Consider the following 20,588-nt stretch of genomic DNA (forward strand, 5'->3'; position numbering starts at 1 on the left):
CTAGTATGAAAAGTCTTTTCACATATTATAGAAATAACCGTTTTTACTTCCACCTTTGGATGACATTTATAAAAAATTGCTGTCTGTGAAGTCACCGAGCCTGCGCTCGATGACTCCATGTTGGAAATTATGATGATATTTTATTAATTATTTTATTAAATAATCATCAATTTTGTGTACAAAAAACTATTGTTATTTTTTTTAATACATATATTTTTTTGCATGTAGACAGAAGAAGAGCTAACCGAATTTCAAGAAAAGAGAGATCGTCTTGCGTTACATATATATATATATATATATATATATATATATATATATATATATATATATATATATATATATATATATATATATATATATATATATATATAATTAAATAAAGAAAAATCACTACAATTTATAAGGATTAAAACACAAAATAAACGTATGTTTACTTAATAAATTATTTTTTTTTATAATGTAATAAAATTGTTTTCCTTATTTTATCAAATAACAGCAGATTGTCTATACACGTAAATGATATATAACTACGATTCATATATAATCTGCAAGTCATTATTGTTAGTACAAGTAGTACAATTAGTATAAGGAGAAATCACGCTGAACAGTCAAGTGATAAATCACGTGATGGATCACGTGAAAATTCAAGTGATCTATCACGTGATTAATCGTGTGATAAATCACGTGATTTATCTCGACAGGGTTGTGATTTCTCTTATGAAAATTTGGATATATCTAAGTGTTTACAATTCCTAATTAAACCTGTTTTTATCCGATTTTCGAATTTACTGTCAACGTCATTACGTTTTACGAATAAAACATTTACTTGATTGTTCTCAGGATCAACACCTAAAGAAGAGAAAGGGGGGAAGTCAGCGTCAGTATATATGTGCGTGCGAGCATAAGTCCTACTGCGTGGCTACATTCTGCGCGGGAATTTTTTCTGCGGGCGTAATACATTGTGCAATAACATTGTATTGAGCATACTTTTCCTCTTCCTTGCGTTCTTCTAAACGTCGGCAATTGTGTAAAGCCCTACGAACTAAACAAATCCTAAAATACATGCGGGGCGCTAGTTGTTGCGCACTTGAGTTGAGAGGCATAGCGTCGCATATATTTGCTAGTAAATTTTCTTTGCAGTTTACTTTGATTAAAATTCTGTAAAAACAATACTAACAAATATATTGCATTGTTTGTTTACAGGTTGTTGCATTTCTAGCCAGTATGTGTTTTTTTGGAGCTATTAATCAAGATCAGCTCGGAATTCAAGCCGTTCAAGGAGTAATTTTTATTTTGATTTCTGAAAATACATTTTTTCCTATGTATGGTACATTGTCATTAATTCCTCAACAATTTTCATTGTTCTTACGTGAATATGAGGACGGACTATATTCGGTGCATGTTTATTATTTAAGTCAAGTCATAGCTTTGGTACGTATGTTTAATTAATTTTGCAATGTGTATTAATAATCCTTTATTATATCAAAATGTGTCTGGTAGTTTTCGGCAAGGGGTAAATCAAAAAATAAATAATGAATAAAAATTTTAAAAAGTATTATTCAAATACTGTAAATAATGTTGAAGCTTCTCTTATACATATACAGGGTGGGACATTTTAATCAAACCAGTCTAATAACTCCTAAATTAAGCCATAAACAGAAAAATTGTTCAGATGAAATTTGTCCAGGATCAAGGGGGATCGTGATGGACATCTTCGTCGTCAACGCAGACACCACGAATACAACGAAAATGATCCTAATGTTATATCCGCCTTAGCAGCTGTTCATCTCAATCCACAAATTAGTAGTTGACAAATTGAAAGAGAAATCGGTATACCACGAAGAACAGCATTGAGAATTCTCAATAATCTCCACCATCACGATTACCACATAAGATTAGTTCATGAGCTGAGGCCACGCCATTTTCTAATGCGTATTAACTTTTGCCAGTGGGCTTTAGGAGTTTTACGAAATGATCCAGATTTTTTCAGATTTGTTATGTTTTCTGACGAGGCTATATTTCGCAGTGATGGCGAATTAAATAGGCACAATAGTCACTACTGGTTACCTGTAAATCCCCACTAGTACAGGGCTATTGACCATCAAAACCGATGGAGTTTAATGGTGTGGTGTGGGATCATTAATGGTTACCTGATTGGGCCATATTTCTTGGGTCAAAATGTTAACCAGAATAGCTATTTGACATTGCTCAGAGATCGACTGCTAGAGCTTTTAGGGGATGTTGACTTGGAAAAGAGAAGAAGAATGTGGTTTCAACAGGATGGTGCAGGTCCCCACTTTGCGCGAACAGTGCGTACATTTTTGAATGAAAATTATAATGGAAGATGGATTGGTCGCGAAGGTCCAATTAACTGGCCATCAAACTCACCAGACATGACATCTCCTGATTTTTACTTGTGGGGCTATCTAAAAAATATTTGTTTTGCACAGCAGCCAACGACTAGAAATGACATGATGGACCGCATTCGCAGAGCTTGTGCAGCGATCCCAAGAGAAGTTTTGCTCAGGACGTTACAGCATTTTCAAAGGAGGTTAAATTTGTGTCTTCAAGCAAATGGAAGAAATTTTGAGCATTTATTATATGTCCCCCTTGATCCTGGACAACTTTCATCTGAACAATTTTTCTGTTCATGGCTTAATTTAGGAGTTATTAGACTGGTTTGATTAAAATGGCCCACCCTGTATATATATACACTCTAAAGTCTAAAGAACAAAAACAGGTGCTAAGAAGAATAAATGCTTTGATTACTTCTTTGGAATATTATATTGTGCAACAAGGGGAGAAAATAGCCGAAGGCGCACAAGACATAGACGAGTGCTAAAAACACCTCATCCGAGTCTGAAAAAGCCAATTCGCCCCTTATTGTGTACCGTACTTTTTATAATCAGGGCATCGATAGCGCACTTCTTAGTCTGTATAAAAAAGCAGAATTTTGAAAATATTAAAAATTTCAAATATTTTAAAAATTTCAAAAATTTTGAAAATTTCAAAAATTTTTAAAATGTCAAAAATTTTGAAAATTTCGAAAATTGTGGAGGCGAAAGTGCTGTATACTTTTGCCCCTAGGAGCGAAAGTAATTTACTTTTGACCCTAGGGAAAAAACACTTTCGCCTTGAGATATATGTATATATGTATGTTTGGGTGTGTTTATACGTATATATACACACAAAAACAATAAAAAGACCTTTCGCTCAGGCTTGAAAAACTCGACTTTCGCTCCACTTTTTCCTAGGCGAAAAGCGCGTTTTCGATGCACGTGTTATGAAAAAGTATTACTTTCTCCTAGAGGAAGCTTCGTAATAGTAAAATTTTGAGTTTCATATTTCTGAAACTAAACATCATAACCTCACGAAGCCAACATGTGTTTGTATCGGTAGACATGAAATTTACTAGGTTATAAGTGTCAAATTTGAATGAAAAACCACTAATTAGCCAGTATATCATGTTTGTTTTCTAATTGATAATTTTATTGAGTTGTTCGTTAACATCCGAGGTTGCGGTAAACACGGATCTTAAATACTTAGTGAATTAGGTGTTATCATTGTAACGAAGAGAATAGATTAGAGTATTCCAATTGTAAATATTATCAACACAATCGTCTGAAGCGGCGAATTTGATAGACAGCCGTATACAATAACAGAATAGTCCGATATAGCTCTATCTAATGCGTTCTAGCGGTAAACAATAGTCAGTAAAATCGGAAGCTTCTTGCTATCAACAGACTGCTATTCATCGAATCATTGAAAATTTAGTTTTTGCGTTGTTGCCAATTTTTTTTTGTGTACACATCCGTTCGGATATAAGGCTTAAATAAACAGATTTTAATTTGGAAAGTACTTTTTCGGAATTCGGTCGTGTTAGTATGGATAACCGCATGGCTGAGTAAATCGGAAATTATAGTTGCAATGATAATTTAAAAATAATCTTTGTTGTTTTTCTAACAAGATCACATTATCATATCTGATCAGCACAGCTGATTACTCAATAATTGAATAATTTGAGGACACGTACCTTAGAGTATTTTTGTTTATTTAGCCAGGCAGTGAAATTTTATCTAAATTATCTTACACAAACGCAGAGAACATTTTTTTTTTTCGTGATTCAGATGATTTAAATTGATAAAAATTGAATCGAAATAAAATAACCGAAAGAGTAGTTTTTTTCTGCTTCGCTAAATTCAGTCAAATTGACAGCTCACTGAAAAACTGGTAATTGGAAACTCAATTCTTTCTACATTATTATTTTCTTCACCTTCGCGTATTAACTAAGTAATTACGGAAAATGAGTTTAAAATCTAGTAGGTCGTCACAAACAGGTGTAAAATTCTCACCAGATAGGGAAGAAGACTGGACTGATACAGACAGCGTACCATCAACGGAGATGATGTCTGAAGATTCGACGTCCGTTTCACCGGATAGATGTGTTTTAGGCGAGGGGGATCCTCCGACTTAATTGTATCGTCCGATAGTAAAACACATCTGACAGCCTACAGAACTCGGTCGGATGCTCTGAGGGAGTTAATCTCAACTCAGGACGAGACGACGCTGTCAAAATCTCTCGACTACCTTAATTTAAAAACAACAGGTTCCAGAGAAGAGAAAATCCAGCGAGCAGTTTATTACCTCGCAGGCGATTATAGGCCAACGGACTTCACAGCTGTAACTATGCTGGACCATTCTTACGACGAAGGGAAATTTCGTCAAGCACGTCGTACGACGTACTTGAACGGTATCGCTCCAATGATTCAGAGAATCAGCGATCGACAGAGAATTAATACAAGAAACACATCCGATTCCTGTATACCGAGTCTTAGTCGTGCACAAGAATTACCACGCTTGGAGGAACCCGTGGAAGCTAAGGTTGGGAAGCAGAGGAAGTCATCAGCAAGTCATGCTAGAGTACCAACGAAACCATTACTGAATTCTTCTACACAAGGGTCGAAGGAAGAGTTGGATAATCCTTGCACCCCCAACCATCATAATTCATTTTGTGAAAATACAACAGTGGCAAATTCGCACAACAGGCTCAACTGTCATTGGGACGAACAACAATCTGTGAATACGTCCGACCTTACGAAGAAGTGTACTTCCATAGAGAACTTGTTTAACTTGAACTATGGCTCAGTTATGGACGATCAAGAATCAGTAAAAGCGTCCGACGGTTCAAAGAAGTCAACTTCTGAAATGAATCAGTCTAACTTGGCAGACGATTCATCACTTTCAGAACACAGGCTATTGCAAGGGCAATCCACGCTACAATGCAGTTGCCAAGCAGCCGGAAAAATATCGTGTTCTGGTACGCCATGTGAGAGCAGTGCAACGCTTGCGGTGCTCACCCAGAAGATTGAGTTACTCACGGATTTAGTGAAGTCACTCATAAATTCGGGCGGGTGTTTAACCTGTAAGCGTCGTCGGAATAATTGTGACAAGGAATCGCGCGTTGTTGCTAAGATTAACAGCACGAGTGCAACTTCCCGTTCGGCCAAACGGAAGGAAATTAGTCACAATGTTCACTAGCAGCAGGCTAGTTCTAGCAACAAGTGTGACAAACGTCCACCGAAAGTTAGCCTCGATCGAGACAAACATGCAAGTCAACAAGGTCACAACGGCTGCACTTCTGCAACTCTTCGCAGAAATCCTTCACCCGGAAGTAAGCTGTATCACAAGGTGAGACCCGCATCAAGTGTCTCTGATACCGGTAGTGATGACACCAGTCGAAAATCTTGCTCACAGACGTGTGAACGAGAAAAATACACGCCAAATCGATCGTTTCGTAATGCGCGTGTGGAGAATGAACGTATGAATCTAGGGATTCGGAAAACACCGACTTCTCAACCTTTCAAAGGGAGCTGTTGGAACTGTGATGTCGTAGGGCATCGCGCTCGCGTTTGTCCGGAGCCGCATATCCTCAAATGCCATAAATGCAAGCTGGCGGGATATAAGCGGACGAACTGCCCAAGGTGTCTGCAGCACGGGGAGTTTTATTCATCGATGTCCGTTTGTGAGTCTTCGAGCTCTGAATTCAGGAGCTGTGGACCTAATTCACCCACGAAGCAACAAGCACAAACACCACAGCACCAAGGCTGTAAAGAATACTTTGAATTCAAAGCCAAAACCCAGACATCAGCTGATACGCTCGACTCTAGGGCAACAGCGGAGACGAATGATGTCGCAGCAAAAAAATGTTCTTTCTGCTAGCACGATTTTCGTGCGAGTCTAAAGTTATTAGACAAAAAGTTATTTGCAACCAATTTCATCCAACGGATGATAGTCGCATGTTATTATGCTTAGATTGTTATCGCTTGTTCACGGAATTGGAACAGCTGGAGGAGGGAAGATTCTCTGATAACGAAATTGGTTATACTGTACAGATAATCCGATCCGAGATGGCAGAATTTACGTCCGAGGAAGATTCACATCTGTTAAAACTCAGTCTAACATCTAGGCACCCATCCGCTTTTAGGAAGTGGTTAGACGGCCGTACCAACGACTCCACAACTGAAGAGAGAAGATCAAGGAAAATGCGTTTATTCCACTGTAGCGATCATATAGCTCTCGAGCGCGAGACGTTTGAAAAATTAGTTGTAGGACTATTTTTAGAATAGTAATAGTATTCGAGCAACCGTAGCATGATGCGTGCGAACTGATGGTACTCAGGTTAGTAGTCTGCAAACGACGTGGAATAATACGGCAGGTTAGAGTAACCCAAAAATTAAAATTGCTGTACTTAAACTCGCTGGTGATACCAGATAGGCATCAGTACATTGTACCGAGGAAAATGCTTCTAAGCAGGGTTCTCGACAGTGGGGCACGAAAGTAAATTTTAAAGGACTCCACTCGAACCGCTAGCGTCCGTAATTATTATCAATACGTCCGCGAACTATGAGGAGGGTTACGACCAGTTTCGTACGTCAAATCCACATGGTTGTCGAGATACGAAAGGCATTTATTATTCTCATCGTTTTATAAAACCGTTCGAAGCTTCTCGTGAGTTAATCTAACCGTCGGACACAAAAAATGGCAGATATTGTCGCAATTCTTTTCATGGTATGAAATTTATGTTAGACCGTTTAGGATGATGCATGTACGTCCAGTTGAAAAGTGACAAAAACCGTCCATACGTATTCGATCGAGTTAGTCAACCACCGACTGAATAATGAGAAACTTGCTTTGACAAATGTAAAACGGGTTATTTGTTCCAGAAGTTAATCTCTCCGTTCCTTTTCGTTTTGCGTTCGACGTTAGGCATAAGTCTGCCGACATTAGTCCGTGTAAAAATTCGGTAACGGCCGTGAATGACGTTGTAACAAGCTATAGGAACCCAGAGAGAGAAAGGAGGTAACCCCTCTAACTTGATATACTTTTGTTTGATTCCATATTCTTTTCTTTTCTTATCATCTTTATTTGTTTTTGATTAAATAAAAATAGAATTGTCCTGGATCGCCCGGATAGACGTAGTGGATAAGAGCTGGTACACCTGACCGGCTACCCAGCGTCTTGGGGGGGGGGTGTTGTTACGGTTGCCATTGCAATTAACGCACGTTGAGCACGTTACGACGTCTCTCCGGGACAGAATCAACATTCTGTATAATACTTCTGTTGTTACAGCTACTAAAGGCGCAGCATGTGAGAGAGTAAGAGAGACAGAGAGAGAATAAGCATCGAGAGAGATTTAAATTCAGCAACGTACAATGTTGCCACCTGCTCGCACACTGCTGTCAAGAGTTGACAACAGTGTGTCAGAGGGCATAGGTAAATCTGTGCTCGCGCTAGCGAGCCATTCCGAGTCTGTCTTCGCTCCGCTCCGTTTCGCGAATAGACACTCTGCGATTGCGATTATTGCATGCGAGGGTTGCGAGATCAACCGAACCGAGGACAATCCGTCCGAGACCATCTTCGCGTGGGTTAGAACGGCCGTGCCGGCCACGTACATCTGTAAGTACTAGTTCTTATCAACTCTCGCTTACTCGGGCGACTTTAAGCCTCCTCTCTCTCTCTCCTCGACTACATGCTGGTAGCTGGCATGCGCCCGTCTGGCGCGCCTGTGTAAGCCAAGCACCAATAAACAGTTAGTCTAAGTTTTACAATAATCCGCGAGTGTTCATTGACTTTTCCTCCTTTTGAATCCACGTCCTGAGTACTACTATCACCGCCGCGTGTTCATACGTCTTTACGTCCGTGCGCGGATAGATTATGGTCGGTAGAATCTAGTGCCTTCTGCACAGCCGACGGAAACGGTGAATAGTAGCATAAACAACAAACAACTTAAAATAATAATGACGGCCGAGCTACCGTCATAATATATATATATATATATATATATATATATATATATATATATATATATATACTAGTGGGGCTCCGCCCCCCTGCTCGCTTCGCTCGCCAACCCCCTATTGTAGTTTCTGTGTGATTTTATCTTCAAAATTTTATTTTCATGAACTGATAATTATGTTCTGGATGGTTGAAAATGATCGATCTTATTGTATAAGAAAACCTGTTACTGGAAGTAAAAGTATTGTTTAACATTGAACTTCTACTATTAATGGCATTTAAAATAGTTTTAGCTAGTTTTTGAAGTTTTCTGACGCTTGAAATTCATCATTTGAATTTATATATATATTTTTTTTAAAATTAATTTTAATTTTTTTTAATGTTCTTAATGTTTAAATCTTTGTGCCGCAAAAGGCATCTATAAAATGATAGACTTTTCGAGTTGCGCGCCATTGGGAGACGTGAGGTGATCCTGAAAATTAAATTATTTGGAAAACTGTCTCTTTATTCTGTCTCTCTAGTTCTGTCTGACTACTCATATTATCTGAAAATTCATCGAGGTCTTTGATCTCGCTTATCTCGTCCATTTTGTTGTTTATTCAATCAGTGAATCATCTATAATGATTATACTTTCTGATGGTTCTTTGAGTTCTTTGAACTCAATTATTCCCTAACTTATTTACACGTTATTAATAATTAACTTTAATCTTATAACTTAAATAAAATTAGAGATCTTCAATATCTGGTTCTCTTGGAACTGATACTTCTTACCTTAACCTAAACCTTAATTCTATTTAATATTATCCAATTTAAATCTATTTAATCATAATATGTTATAAATTTGTATTTAATTGGACTGTTAATGCGGCCTTATTTTACTACGCAATAGCGTTGTGAAAGTATGACGGTCTCAAGCCCGATAACGCAGAGAGCAGTCATGTTATTTGGTGGGGGGGGGCAGGCGGGGGGGGGGGCGATGGGGGGGGGGTGGGGGGGGGTTTTGAGATTTTCGAAAATAACAGAAAAATGAAAGAATTTTACGTGTTTTGGTGGGGGGGCCAAGGTGGGGGGTGGTGGAGGGGTGGTGGGGGGGGGGGGAGTCTTGCCAAAATGACTATATAATATAGGAAGATATATATATATATGTATGTATATATAACAGTATGAATTTTAGCTCTTAACTTGAGAACTGCTCGGCGAAATCGTTTAAGATTTTAGCACCAGATAACATTTTTTATAGTAAATCATTAAATCAAATTTTGAAGCATTTGACTATATTGTTTTAGAGATATAAGAAATCAAAAAATTTTCAAAAAAAAAATTGAAACCTTGATATCTTAAGAACTATAGGGGTTTGAAAGCTGCGTAATTAACTTAGCCAAAACACATAATATATCTACTTTTTCCCAAAATCTCAAGTGCAATAAGGCCTCTTTACGTCCGTAATCAAGGCACAAAAAAAACTCATTTTTTCAGTTTTCGATTTATTATTGAAAAAATAAGTAGTCTAATCGCTTGAAATTTTAATGGGATATAGTTTGATACATGACCTATCGACATGATTTTCGTGAGGTTATGATGTTTAGTTTCAGAGATATGGAAAAAAATCACCTTTTTCATTTTAAATGAATTTCAGCTAAATTGTTTGTAACAATGGGATGATTGAAAACAAACGCAAAATAGTGTTTTTCAAAAATTAAAAAAAGGCCATAAAAAAATAATTAAGGAAATAAAAAAATAACTGTTTTTCCGAATTCAAAATCTAAAAATAGACATGCATGTTAAATTTTATTAATATTGACGAAGTAGTTTAAAAAATATTACGTTATACATCCACACACACACACACACACACACACGCACACATATCCATACGGACATTTTCAAAAAATACTTGATTTGAACTTCTAACACACCAAAAAATATTTTCTAGAAGTTTTGACGAAACTCAAAATTTTACTATTACAAAGCTTCATCTAGGAGAAAGCAATTGGAGATGGAAAGAATTATTCAACCAATAATATAATTACGGAAATTTATGGAGATTGCTTTTAGTTACGCTTTAGTATTGCTTGGTTATTTTAGCTCTCAAAAACAATGATGTACTAAAAATCAATCATAACATTTTAAATAGGATTGTTACGTGACAACTTTCCCGATCTCGCATTTGAAATAATAATTTCAAAAGTAAGATCGAGAAAGTTCCACACGTAAAAAGGTACAGCGAGACTCAAGGCCACAAAAGTATCAAGTGGCTAAGAATCTCGCTAACCTAAACAACTTCCCCGTCAACGGCTAGAGGCGCACGTGCAGAGCTACGTTGCAGTTTCGGCGCGCAACTAGTTGCCACGCCCCGTAAGGTCTAATGAGTGCAACAAGCGTCGACACTGTAACGCGGCTAAGGGGAAGTAAGCTGGCGACAGCGTGGGAGGCCCGGAACCTCTTCCGAGCGCTCTCGAACCACGCTGCTCTCTCACTCCGTGATCGGGCAACGAAGCCGGCGGACCTTTAGAAAGATTTCTTTTAGAGCTTACATATTTGTAGAACAGATTATTTAGAGAAAGGGACTTATAATTTAGAATCAGTAGAAAGAAATTTTGGGTCATTTAATTGTGATCAATTATTAACACTGAACAAGTAAATACAAACAAATTTGGTTTCAACATACTGGAATAATTCATTCTGTCCAATTCCCTGGAATTATTAAATAAATCATTAGCAGAAATCGGATTCCTTGAACCAGGATATTAAGAAGAAGCAATAAGGTAAGAAATTAAAGTAAATTATAAACACCATCACGTAAATAACAAAATTAAAGGAGAGAATAAAAGAGTCGATCGTGGGAGCAAATCGTATAACTTGACCATTTATGCATTTGCTCGATAACTGTATAGTTGTCCGTCCCCACCAAACTCGTTAGAATAAATAAATAATATTTTCGAGGGAGATTTATCTAAAATATCCCGTAACAAGGATGCAAGGCGATGTAAGAAAGTCTATTAGTGTAGATTTATGCTAAAATCCAGTTTTCATGGTCAATTATATCCAGGGTAACGTTAAAAAAAATTTAACAATTTTACTTTCAAAAAATTCAAGTTCCGAGGATAAAAGTAAAAATAATGATAATTCAAATAAGATATATACGAAAATTTCGTATGTTATAAATAATTAATATCTAATAAACTAACAAAATATATCAGTTATTGAGAAAAGATGTGAATGGATTTACGGCACACAGGTACCTTAAGGAGGTGCGATACTAAAATGAAAATGGTTAGAATGTCTTGAAAACAATTAAAATCTATTAATAAACATCCGATATATCTGTTGGTACAACATCGGATCGATTGTCAGTATAGTTTTTGCAATAATTGAATTCAAAGTTAGGCACTAATACACAAGCTGTTATAGGATAACCTTAAAAATGATCAAAACACTTAGAGTGCGATTGCCCCAAAAATGGTAAGAATAAAATGAAAAACTTTATAAATCATTGGAAAATGATTTATAAACATGTGCACAAAATTGTAAAACGATTGGCAACAGCGATTCTGTGTACTGTGCAACGAGGAACAACGTCCCTCGCCACGCCGGTAACAGAGGCAAAATAGAGTGACGAAATAGGGTGGCATTGGCTCAAGTAGTAGCGCGCGCGCCTAGAGATCTCAGAAGCGCCGGATCATTTCTCGGTCCCGGCGTCTTCTTTTGTGATTCTCTCCTCTCAACTCAAGTCTCTCTACTATATACATATATATATATATATATATATATATATATATATATATCGTTGGTTCTCTGTGAAATCGAAGATATGAAAATTTTAATTTTTGCCTAAACTGTGTGTATATATATATATTCATATGTTGTACCTTATTCTTAAAAGAAAATTTCAGCGCGATTCATTCATTTGGCTTCGGTAAAAGTGGAGGTTTTCAAGCAATTTTTGCATTTTTTCCTATTTTCAATGATTTGTAGCTCATAAGGGATGGATTTTTAACTTAAACTATTCGAATACTTTTTTTGTGAAATTTTCTGAATTTTTTAATAAAAATACTTTCAAAGCTTCATATATATGTTAAGGCTACCTTATTTGCATTTTAAACCTCGAAATATGAAAATGTGAATGTTTGAAAAAGTAGCTGTAAAGTTTGAGAATGGGCCTGACCTTTTACTAGAAGTTATGTAGAAAACAAACATTATATAATGGCTAATAAGTGGTTACATGCAAATTTGACACTTATAACCTGGTAAATTCCATGTCTATTGATACAAACACATGTTGGTATCGGTAGTCATGAAATGTTATATATATATATATATATATTGTAACAAACGGGATATAGAACTGTTATAGCCGTTAGGTCCAGATCATAAAAACATTAAAATTTGGCATCGTAGTCATGTAATTATGACAAGACGTGCTTAGGGTTTCTCTGGCTGTTATAGTCTGGAAGATTTTTTGCAGAATTTAGGGACTTGTTGTAGCCTGCTTGCAATAACGTACATACTTTGAATACATAAATTATCTTGAGTTTAAACATACTTAGATTATTTAATTAATTGTGTATGATTTTTAGCTTCCTGGACTAGCACTGGAATCCATAGTATTTACGACTATAGTTTACTGGCTATCCGATTTATCAAATAGCATTACAGAATTTTGTCTAACTTTGTTTATTATTCTTCTGACAATCAACGTATCTACGGCATGTGGTATGATATTTTTTTCTTTTCAAAAAAATAAAAGTAAAATTTTTATTTTATTATATCATAGCATGTTATTGTTTGATATCCTCTAAAAAATTCCTTTAACGGAAGTATGTGTTGGATTCGCGCAAACATGAAAAACTAACGGGCTCTTGAAAAGGGATTCACTAAAACTTTCAGAGATGGTTTCTAATATTAAAACATTGGAGAAATCGAGCTCGCTTGGCTCGGGCGACAAACTACACCCATGCGATGATCGCTTACTTCGCGTACTTGTATCAAACCATATTTTTTAACACGACGTGCGCGAAAAACGTGGTTTTCACGGGGCTTGGTTTTTGTGTTGCGTATGCGAAACCACGTTTCGATAACAACGGCATGTTCCGCTCCATATTATTCGTTTCGCGCACTAGTTAAAAAACCTGGTGTTTCGCGCACGGAAAACGAGCCCGAAAAACCGCGTTTCGCGCACGGAGTGTCAAAAAAAAATATAAAATATGTATAGTGAACTTAGAGGACTTTATGCTTCTGAAGTCGTACTCGAACCCGTACTATACCAAAGCTAGAAATGAAAATACAAAAAAATATAAGATGTTTTTAACGTAAAAATCTTTTCCCCAAGTTGGAAGAGGTTTTTACGTTACGAGGTTTAATACAATGATGCATACAAAATGCTAACGTCTGTGATTATTTAATTTCAAATTAATTTAAAAAATTTATTTTTGAAGAGGGAATACTCCACGGGGCAACTGAAGATGGCGGCACGCGGCGCACTTCTGTACTATTGTGTCGCGAGGTTTGTGCGTAGTTTGCTACGTGCAAGTTATGCAATCTCCATCGAAAAACCGTGCCTATGCAGGCCTCAAAGAAAGTTGTTCCCTTCGAGTCTTTGCAGAGCAAACTAAACTGACGACCAGAGAAGTTATTTTTTCGGACATTCCTCAGCGCTTTCCGTGTTTTAATTGCAACCTTCACAGTGACACATAAATCGCTGGAGGCTGCAATTCTTTTCTATCATCTTTCCTGCTTTGAACGTCACGCACTGCATCTAACGTACGAATCTGCACGGCTTATCTTTTTATCTGCGCGGCTTTCTTTTCCTTCGTGATCATCATCGTGGCGACACCTGCTGTGGTTCAAGGCAATCTCACTAAACTCGAGGTCAGCACTTTCTCGTTTTCACTATCACCACTTTATCTAGCCGTGAGAATGAAAGTTATCTGCTCATCCGCTCTGGCGATAACATACTATCTACGGATACTATGTCTAACTTTTTGCTTTACCGACTGCTATTAAAATATCGACAAAAATGAGCGCAAACGGCGACAAGAATGCGAAAGTGCCTACTAAGCTCTGTAGCAATTGTAAGCAGTTGATACAGCACAGGAAGCCCAAGATGTGTGAGATTTTCGAGCTTTTCTACCATACAAAATGGCTGAATGTTCAAACTTTAGGACTTTTACGGTAAAAAAGACGGCCACATTAGCCTACGTGTGCACATTAGCCTACGTGTGCAGATGAATATGCTAAAAGTGCCAAGGTGAAGGCTACTACGACAACAAAAACAACTGGAGTAGCTCACACAACAGCAGCAAAAGCTACTCCAAAGCAGACTTAGGTAAAGAAATGCAGGTCGGTACTACTATGAACCTCTACATCGCGCGATCCTTCGTCGACTTGCTCCAATGCAACAAAATCGTCTATTGAAGCTGCCCTAAAGGATATTCGTGAGGCACTTGATTACATCCGCAACAAACACAGAACATCATGCCTAAAAGGGTCTTAACCTTTAAACAGCCGAGATTTAAGAGTTGAAATCGTCCTTGAAAAGTGGCCTAATTGGTGTCTGGTATCATGTATCAACTATATCATATCACAGGGTGAACCGATATATCGGTTTTCTGGTCCTCTTAAGGTTAAGGATTGAGCAACGTCTGGGTCCACTGGAGAAGTGACTAAAAGCCCTTGAAGATTTGCTTGCGCTCAAAACTCACATTACTAATACTGAGTCTTCTATCTTAGAGCTGTAGACACAATACCAAGATCTTTCATCAAGGAGCTCAACAACGAAGCAGGACAACAGCAATACTTTTCCCAGTTCTGAGGTGTTCTACAGCCTTTGCAGTAAACTAGCAGAAGTCAAGAGGCAATAAAAACAGACCTCTTACAGCGTTATTGTAATTATGGGCCTACATTACACCGGTTATACTTCGCTGTACCTCCTCGTGTACACAGTACTAAATGTGCTTAACCCCACGGTCTTCGGGAAGAACGTGGAATCTGTCAGGACCATAGGGAGACCTCATGCAACAAACAACACCCCTAGGGGTAACGGCAGACTACCACTATTAGCCATCACTCTTTCCTTAAGTGCACTTGCTTGCTTCATCGTTGTGACCAAAGCCAGCGATCTAGACGCCACTTTTCTGGAAAAAGCAAAATCTCTCAGTCTTGAGCATCAAGAGCTCATAAATAAATGAGCTGCTTCTTCCAGAAGTCCACAAGCTGCGCTTAAAGGCAAGGCTGGAGGCCAAGAAGAGGCAGGGTCGTCGTGCTTACGTAAGAGACGAGAGGCTCTACATGCGCTGTAAACACTTTTTTAGCTTAGACACCGCAAGCTACCAGCATCAACTAGCGCTAAAACTCCTACACATGCAACATACAACTACGCCCACCCTCAAGCTTATCTGTCACGTTTTCATCTGATTCTAAGATGTCTCTGACTAAAGGTCTAAGGGTGTATTATTTTAATGCAAACTCTCTTACAGGTCACATTGAGATAATCAGGCTCTTGTCCATCCGCTCTCCATTCCACGTAAAAGCTGTGACTAAGGCCTGGCTGAACGACAAGATAGCATTCATCCCTTCATTGGATGATTACATACTGTATAGACGCGACAGAAACAGGAACTAAGAAAGTGTGGTCCTCTATATTCATAAATTATTGACAGTGAGCGTTATCTCGTAGTCTGACGAAAATTGGTCAGGCAATCCTTTGTCAGCAAAGGGAGTTTTACTCATCTTTGCGGGGGTTGTGCATCATGCACATCTTTCTTTTGAAGCTCTTATTTTATTAACCAACTAGCAACCAACATGTACAACTACTCCACGAAGATCATAATAGGTAAATTCTACTTAACTCAGACAAACTTTTCTCATCTAAAGACGCTGTAAAGTGCCATGTTCAAATTGCATGAATATATGTTTATACGTGTGTATATGTATGACTGAGTATGTATCTAAGAGTCATGTGCATATATGCATGTATTTATATACAAATGACGGCTGCGGGACTGCAACCATGCACTCACACACACAATGTACAACTGATCGTGACGAAGCAACTGGATTGCTAGAGCGCCGAAAATCGAAGCGAGTGCTTTAACATCTGTGTCAGCACTCCTTGCGCGTGAACGACTACTGCAAGGCGTACGCGTCGATCCTTTGTGGCGAATGCTGATTGGACTACCGCGATCTTTTTCATTTCAATTTCATAACCGTGCCAATCGGTACCGAGGCTTTAAAAACACTGGAGCCGATCCACGCGGTGCCTTTTTGCGTAGTGACCTACTCCCTGGCGGTTACGACTGATTCTAAGGTGAAGCGTCGGTGTTTGCTAGTGTTAGTGTTTGGAGCGTGTTAAATCTGTCCAACACATTGGGAGCGTGCTTAATCCGTCCCTCGGCATAGCATACTCCAGAGAGCCCTTTGAATACAGATTAGTGCTACAGAGAAAAGTACAAGCTAAGGACCGTCGAGTGGAATCTCGGGCGTTAGCAAGAGCAGTTGACCATCTTTACTTTAAATTGCCACGTGCACGTGTGTAGATCGTACTGTCAGCATCTGCCACAAAGGGTGATTAGAACCATCTAAAGTGCGCAGGATTATAATAATTGTAAGTTGTTAAAATTGATCATAGATACATTACAAATAATAAATAAATAAGACTAAACTTGCTAAAATACTACTGTGAAGCGACAACATCCAAAGCTAATAACACAATATCAAAACTTCGTCAAACTCTGTAAACTAAACGTCTGTGAAGTGCTCTGGGCCAATAAAAACATAACAATCAATATAAATAAATCTCTTATGTACCAAATTAATAATAATAATTAAACCTCAATCAGAACGAACAAATAAATTCAAATTAGCTTCGCAGTCACGACGTGCAGGTAAGAGTACATTACTTGTGGACGAACCATCAGTGTTAACACACGAGGCGAGTTAAGCGGACATAACGCGGAGTCCACAGGACACAGAAGTGTCACAAGCAACTTGTCTGCAACGACCGTAAGTACAGCGGATACTCCCACGTCCGCCAAACGCAGTCTCGGACAGAACACCGTCCGCACGCAAATACGCGCCCAGACTAGTAGCGCGGGACATACTCAATTATACAGTCCACGTGTAGCTCTAGTAACAGAACAGGCTTTCGAGCTGAAGGCTAGTTCTCGCGAATAAATAATTATTTGTAAGGCTCGCGCAGCCCGTCCTTCTATCAAGTACGGTCATTACAACGCCAATTTTATCAAGGCCTTCATTCATGAAAACTTTCATTCTTTAGTTCATTATGGTGCCACTCACCACTAACAGGGTTCCTATACCTAGCTTGACCTTTACCTAACTGATAACCAGCCTCTAAGGCCCCTACACTATCTTGATTCTCCACAGATCATTACAATCTCTAATGATCCACTCGCTCCTGCTATTCAGGATTATCTGCTTGCTCTAGAAGGTTTCTTTCTAAACACTTTAAGTTCAACACTATAACAGAATCAGATGTGTTGGCTGCGGTATCACATTTTAACACTCAGGCCCGGACGAGTGACGGCATCCCACAGGTTGTTATTTCTGCACTGCTAGAACTCGATCCATTACATACCATTACAAAAAATAGTCCATTACATAACTAGGGGCGAAAGTTGGTATTTTCATGTAAGGATGATAATTGAGCACGAGTGGAAGTAAATATCCAAAATATGGTCTGAAGAAAAAATGTATGTTTTATAAAAAGTTTTGACTGGGAACAAAAAATGGTTAATAGACTTGACAATTGACAATTTTGAAGAGAATACTTCTATAGGCTCGCTCGGATTCCGGACGCGCTAATATAGCGGTACCTTTTCATGGTGTGTCAATTTTTGTGCGTCAACTAGACGACGTGACTTTTTTAATATGCGCAAAACGTTTGCAGGTAAACATTATTAACTTCGATTTACCGATTTATTATATTTTGCCTATCCTTAATTTACTAGTTGATCAATGATTACTTCAGCTAAGATTTATTAACTCTCTGTCAAAGTTGCGATTAAGTTGAAAAATAAGAAAATGGCAGCGATTTACGCATCAAAATCACAAAATCAAAAAATTATAAAAATGTATCAAAAAAGTTACAATTAAATGTATCCTTGTAGATTAGTACTTTGCACTCAACGAAGACGCATTTGAATTTGCATCGAAGACTAATTCAGTTCAGTTTTGCCGTGAAGACTATAGTATATATATATATTTATATATATCTATATATATATATATATATATATATATATATATATATATATATATATTTTTTTTTTTAAACTCTTGCGTCGAAGACTATAAAAAGTACATTTGCAGGCCGCTGCGAAGACTAGTACATTTCTCACTTCGTATACGTTTGATTCTCTGGCAACGAAACTATTCAAAATTTTCCAAAATTCCACACCATCTATTTAAGTCATAGAGGTACTACTACTACCTCTATGACATAAATAGTAGTAGTACCTCTACGATTTAAGTATTTACTTCTATCGGCTGTTCCCGAGACAGCCACATTTTTTTTTTAAATCATAATTGATTTTGTAAAATGGTATTATGTTATAGTATATTGTGTATCAAGGGCGTAAAGTGGGCTTTTTCAGGCCGAGTGAGCAGTTTACAGTACGAGGCAAGGCGAGTTAGCCCAAGCCGAAGGCGAGGGGTTTTACGAGCCGCAGACGAGTACTGCAACCACACGAGGCCAAAAAGCCCGCCTAGCCCTTGGCGCACACCATAGTTTTTGTAACGCATGTACTGATTTTCGCGTTTACACACACGCACATACACATATGTACCTAATCATATACACTGTGAAATGCTCACTTTCTTACGCATTTTGATATATTAGAAACAAGTAAGGTTAGTTGTTATAAAGTAAATCAATCGATACCCTTCCCACTAGAATGCAGCGTATAATAAGATATAGCAAACTCAGGATATTTAGGTCACAAGACGCTCTCGATAGCACAAAGTATAACACTATACTTGGCATTGGGATACTATCACATTAGTATTAAACAGACCCTAAATACGAAACCGATAATAATTGACACATCCAATAATTAATTAAATAGATAAGAACAAGGAATGACAACGTAAGGCAAAGTAAGCATAAAAACATAATAAAATTTAAATGTTGACAAGTAAAATCAGTTAAGAAAATCAATAATAATAGTAGACTGACGTAAAACAATCATGATAAAATAGAACACCGATACGCACACACACCTAGCGGTTCTATGGCAATAAACCAAGCGAAGTACACCTATATGCACGCACACATTACGACTCTACGGCGGGAACACAGCAAGCACAAGTAGAGAGAAAAAATAAGAAGCCTACTGGGCATCCTGGACCGCGCATACCAGAAAGCGATGCACGTGCAATGAAGGGGAAACCAACAGAGTGCACAGCGCTATTTGTAACTTCTTAAAATTTGTAACTTCTTATTTTCTTACGTTAAGACATTGTGATTTAAATTGAAGACAGCGTGAGAACAATTGTTACAATTCCTATTAGATTAAAGAAATTCAACTTAAAAAAAACATCTAAACTGGAAATGATGCACTTTGGCAAATACAATTATTAAAAATTTTTTTTAATATTACAAAAGCAAAATGCTGTTTAATATTTTATCTTAAATAATGTATTTTTTAACATCCTACCTTTATTGTTTAACCATTTTTTTACGCTTTTGAAACGTTAAACTTTTACTTTACTCTGCTTCGACCGTGAATGAATTGACAACATTGATTTTTAACGTTCCATTTCCCACTCCCATTAAGAACTCAGATATTTAAAATTATCATGTTTATTCAAAATTTACTTTTGACCACTAAAAATTTGTTAACGAATGTTAAACAAGCATCCTAGTGAGAGGCAAGGGGACACACAGTAAACAAGCACCCCAGTGAGAGGCAAGGGGACTCACGTTAAAAAAGCACCCCAAAGGGAACATAATCCTAATACGTTCACGTCGTTGTTCCTGGGTAGCGCTGAAATTAGGGAATTATTTTGTTTTCAAGGTAAATATTTTCATAGTCATTGTCACATTGGGTTTGAATATTCATCATAAAAATACATTAACTACGATTATTCTATCAGAAAATGCGATTAAATAGCAATTACAGTATTTCTTAACATTTGACCTTGAAATGACATTGTGAAGGTCATGAAAAAAATTTTGAAATACCGTTTCGGACGTAAAATTTCCTGTTCTTTCCGAATCTGCTATCAAAAATAGGGGTTCCTATTTAAAAAAAAAATTTGACCTTCAAATGACCTTG

At 37.5% G+C, this 20,588-nt stretch overlaps 1 protein-coding gene across 1 annotated transcript in view; it reads left to right on the forward strand.

The window, feature by feature from the left end:
- LOC116417797 (protein scarlet) overlaps positions 1-20,588 on the forward strand; it is a 129,922-nt gene that overhangs the window by 12,747 nt on the left and 96,587 nt on the right. Inside the window, exons 2-3 of the mRNA XM_032602132.1 lie at positions 1,204-1,431; positions 12,873-13,008. Of these exons, the coding sequence (XP_032458023.1) occupies positions 1,204-1,431; positions 12,873-13,008 (364 nt within the window). The remainder of the gene's footprint in view (positions 1-1,203; positions 1,432-12,872; positions 13,009-20,588) is intronic.

This window comes from Nasonia vitripennis (genome assembly GCF_009193385.2).
Source record: "Nasonia vitripennis strain AsymCx chromosome 5 unlocalized genomic scaffold, Nvit_psr_1.1 chr5_random0002, whole genome shotgun sequence".
Taxonomy (NCBI): Eukaryota; Metazoa; Arthropoda; class Insecta; order Hymenoptera; family Pteromalidae; genus Nasonia; species Nasonia vitripennis.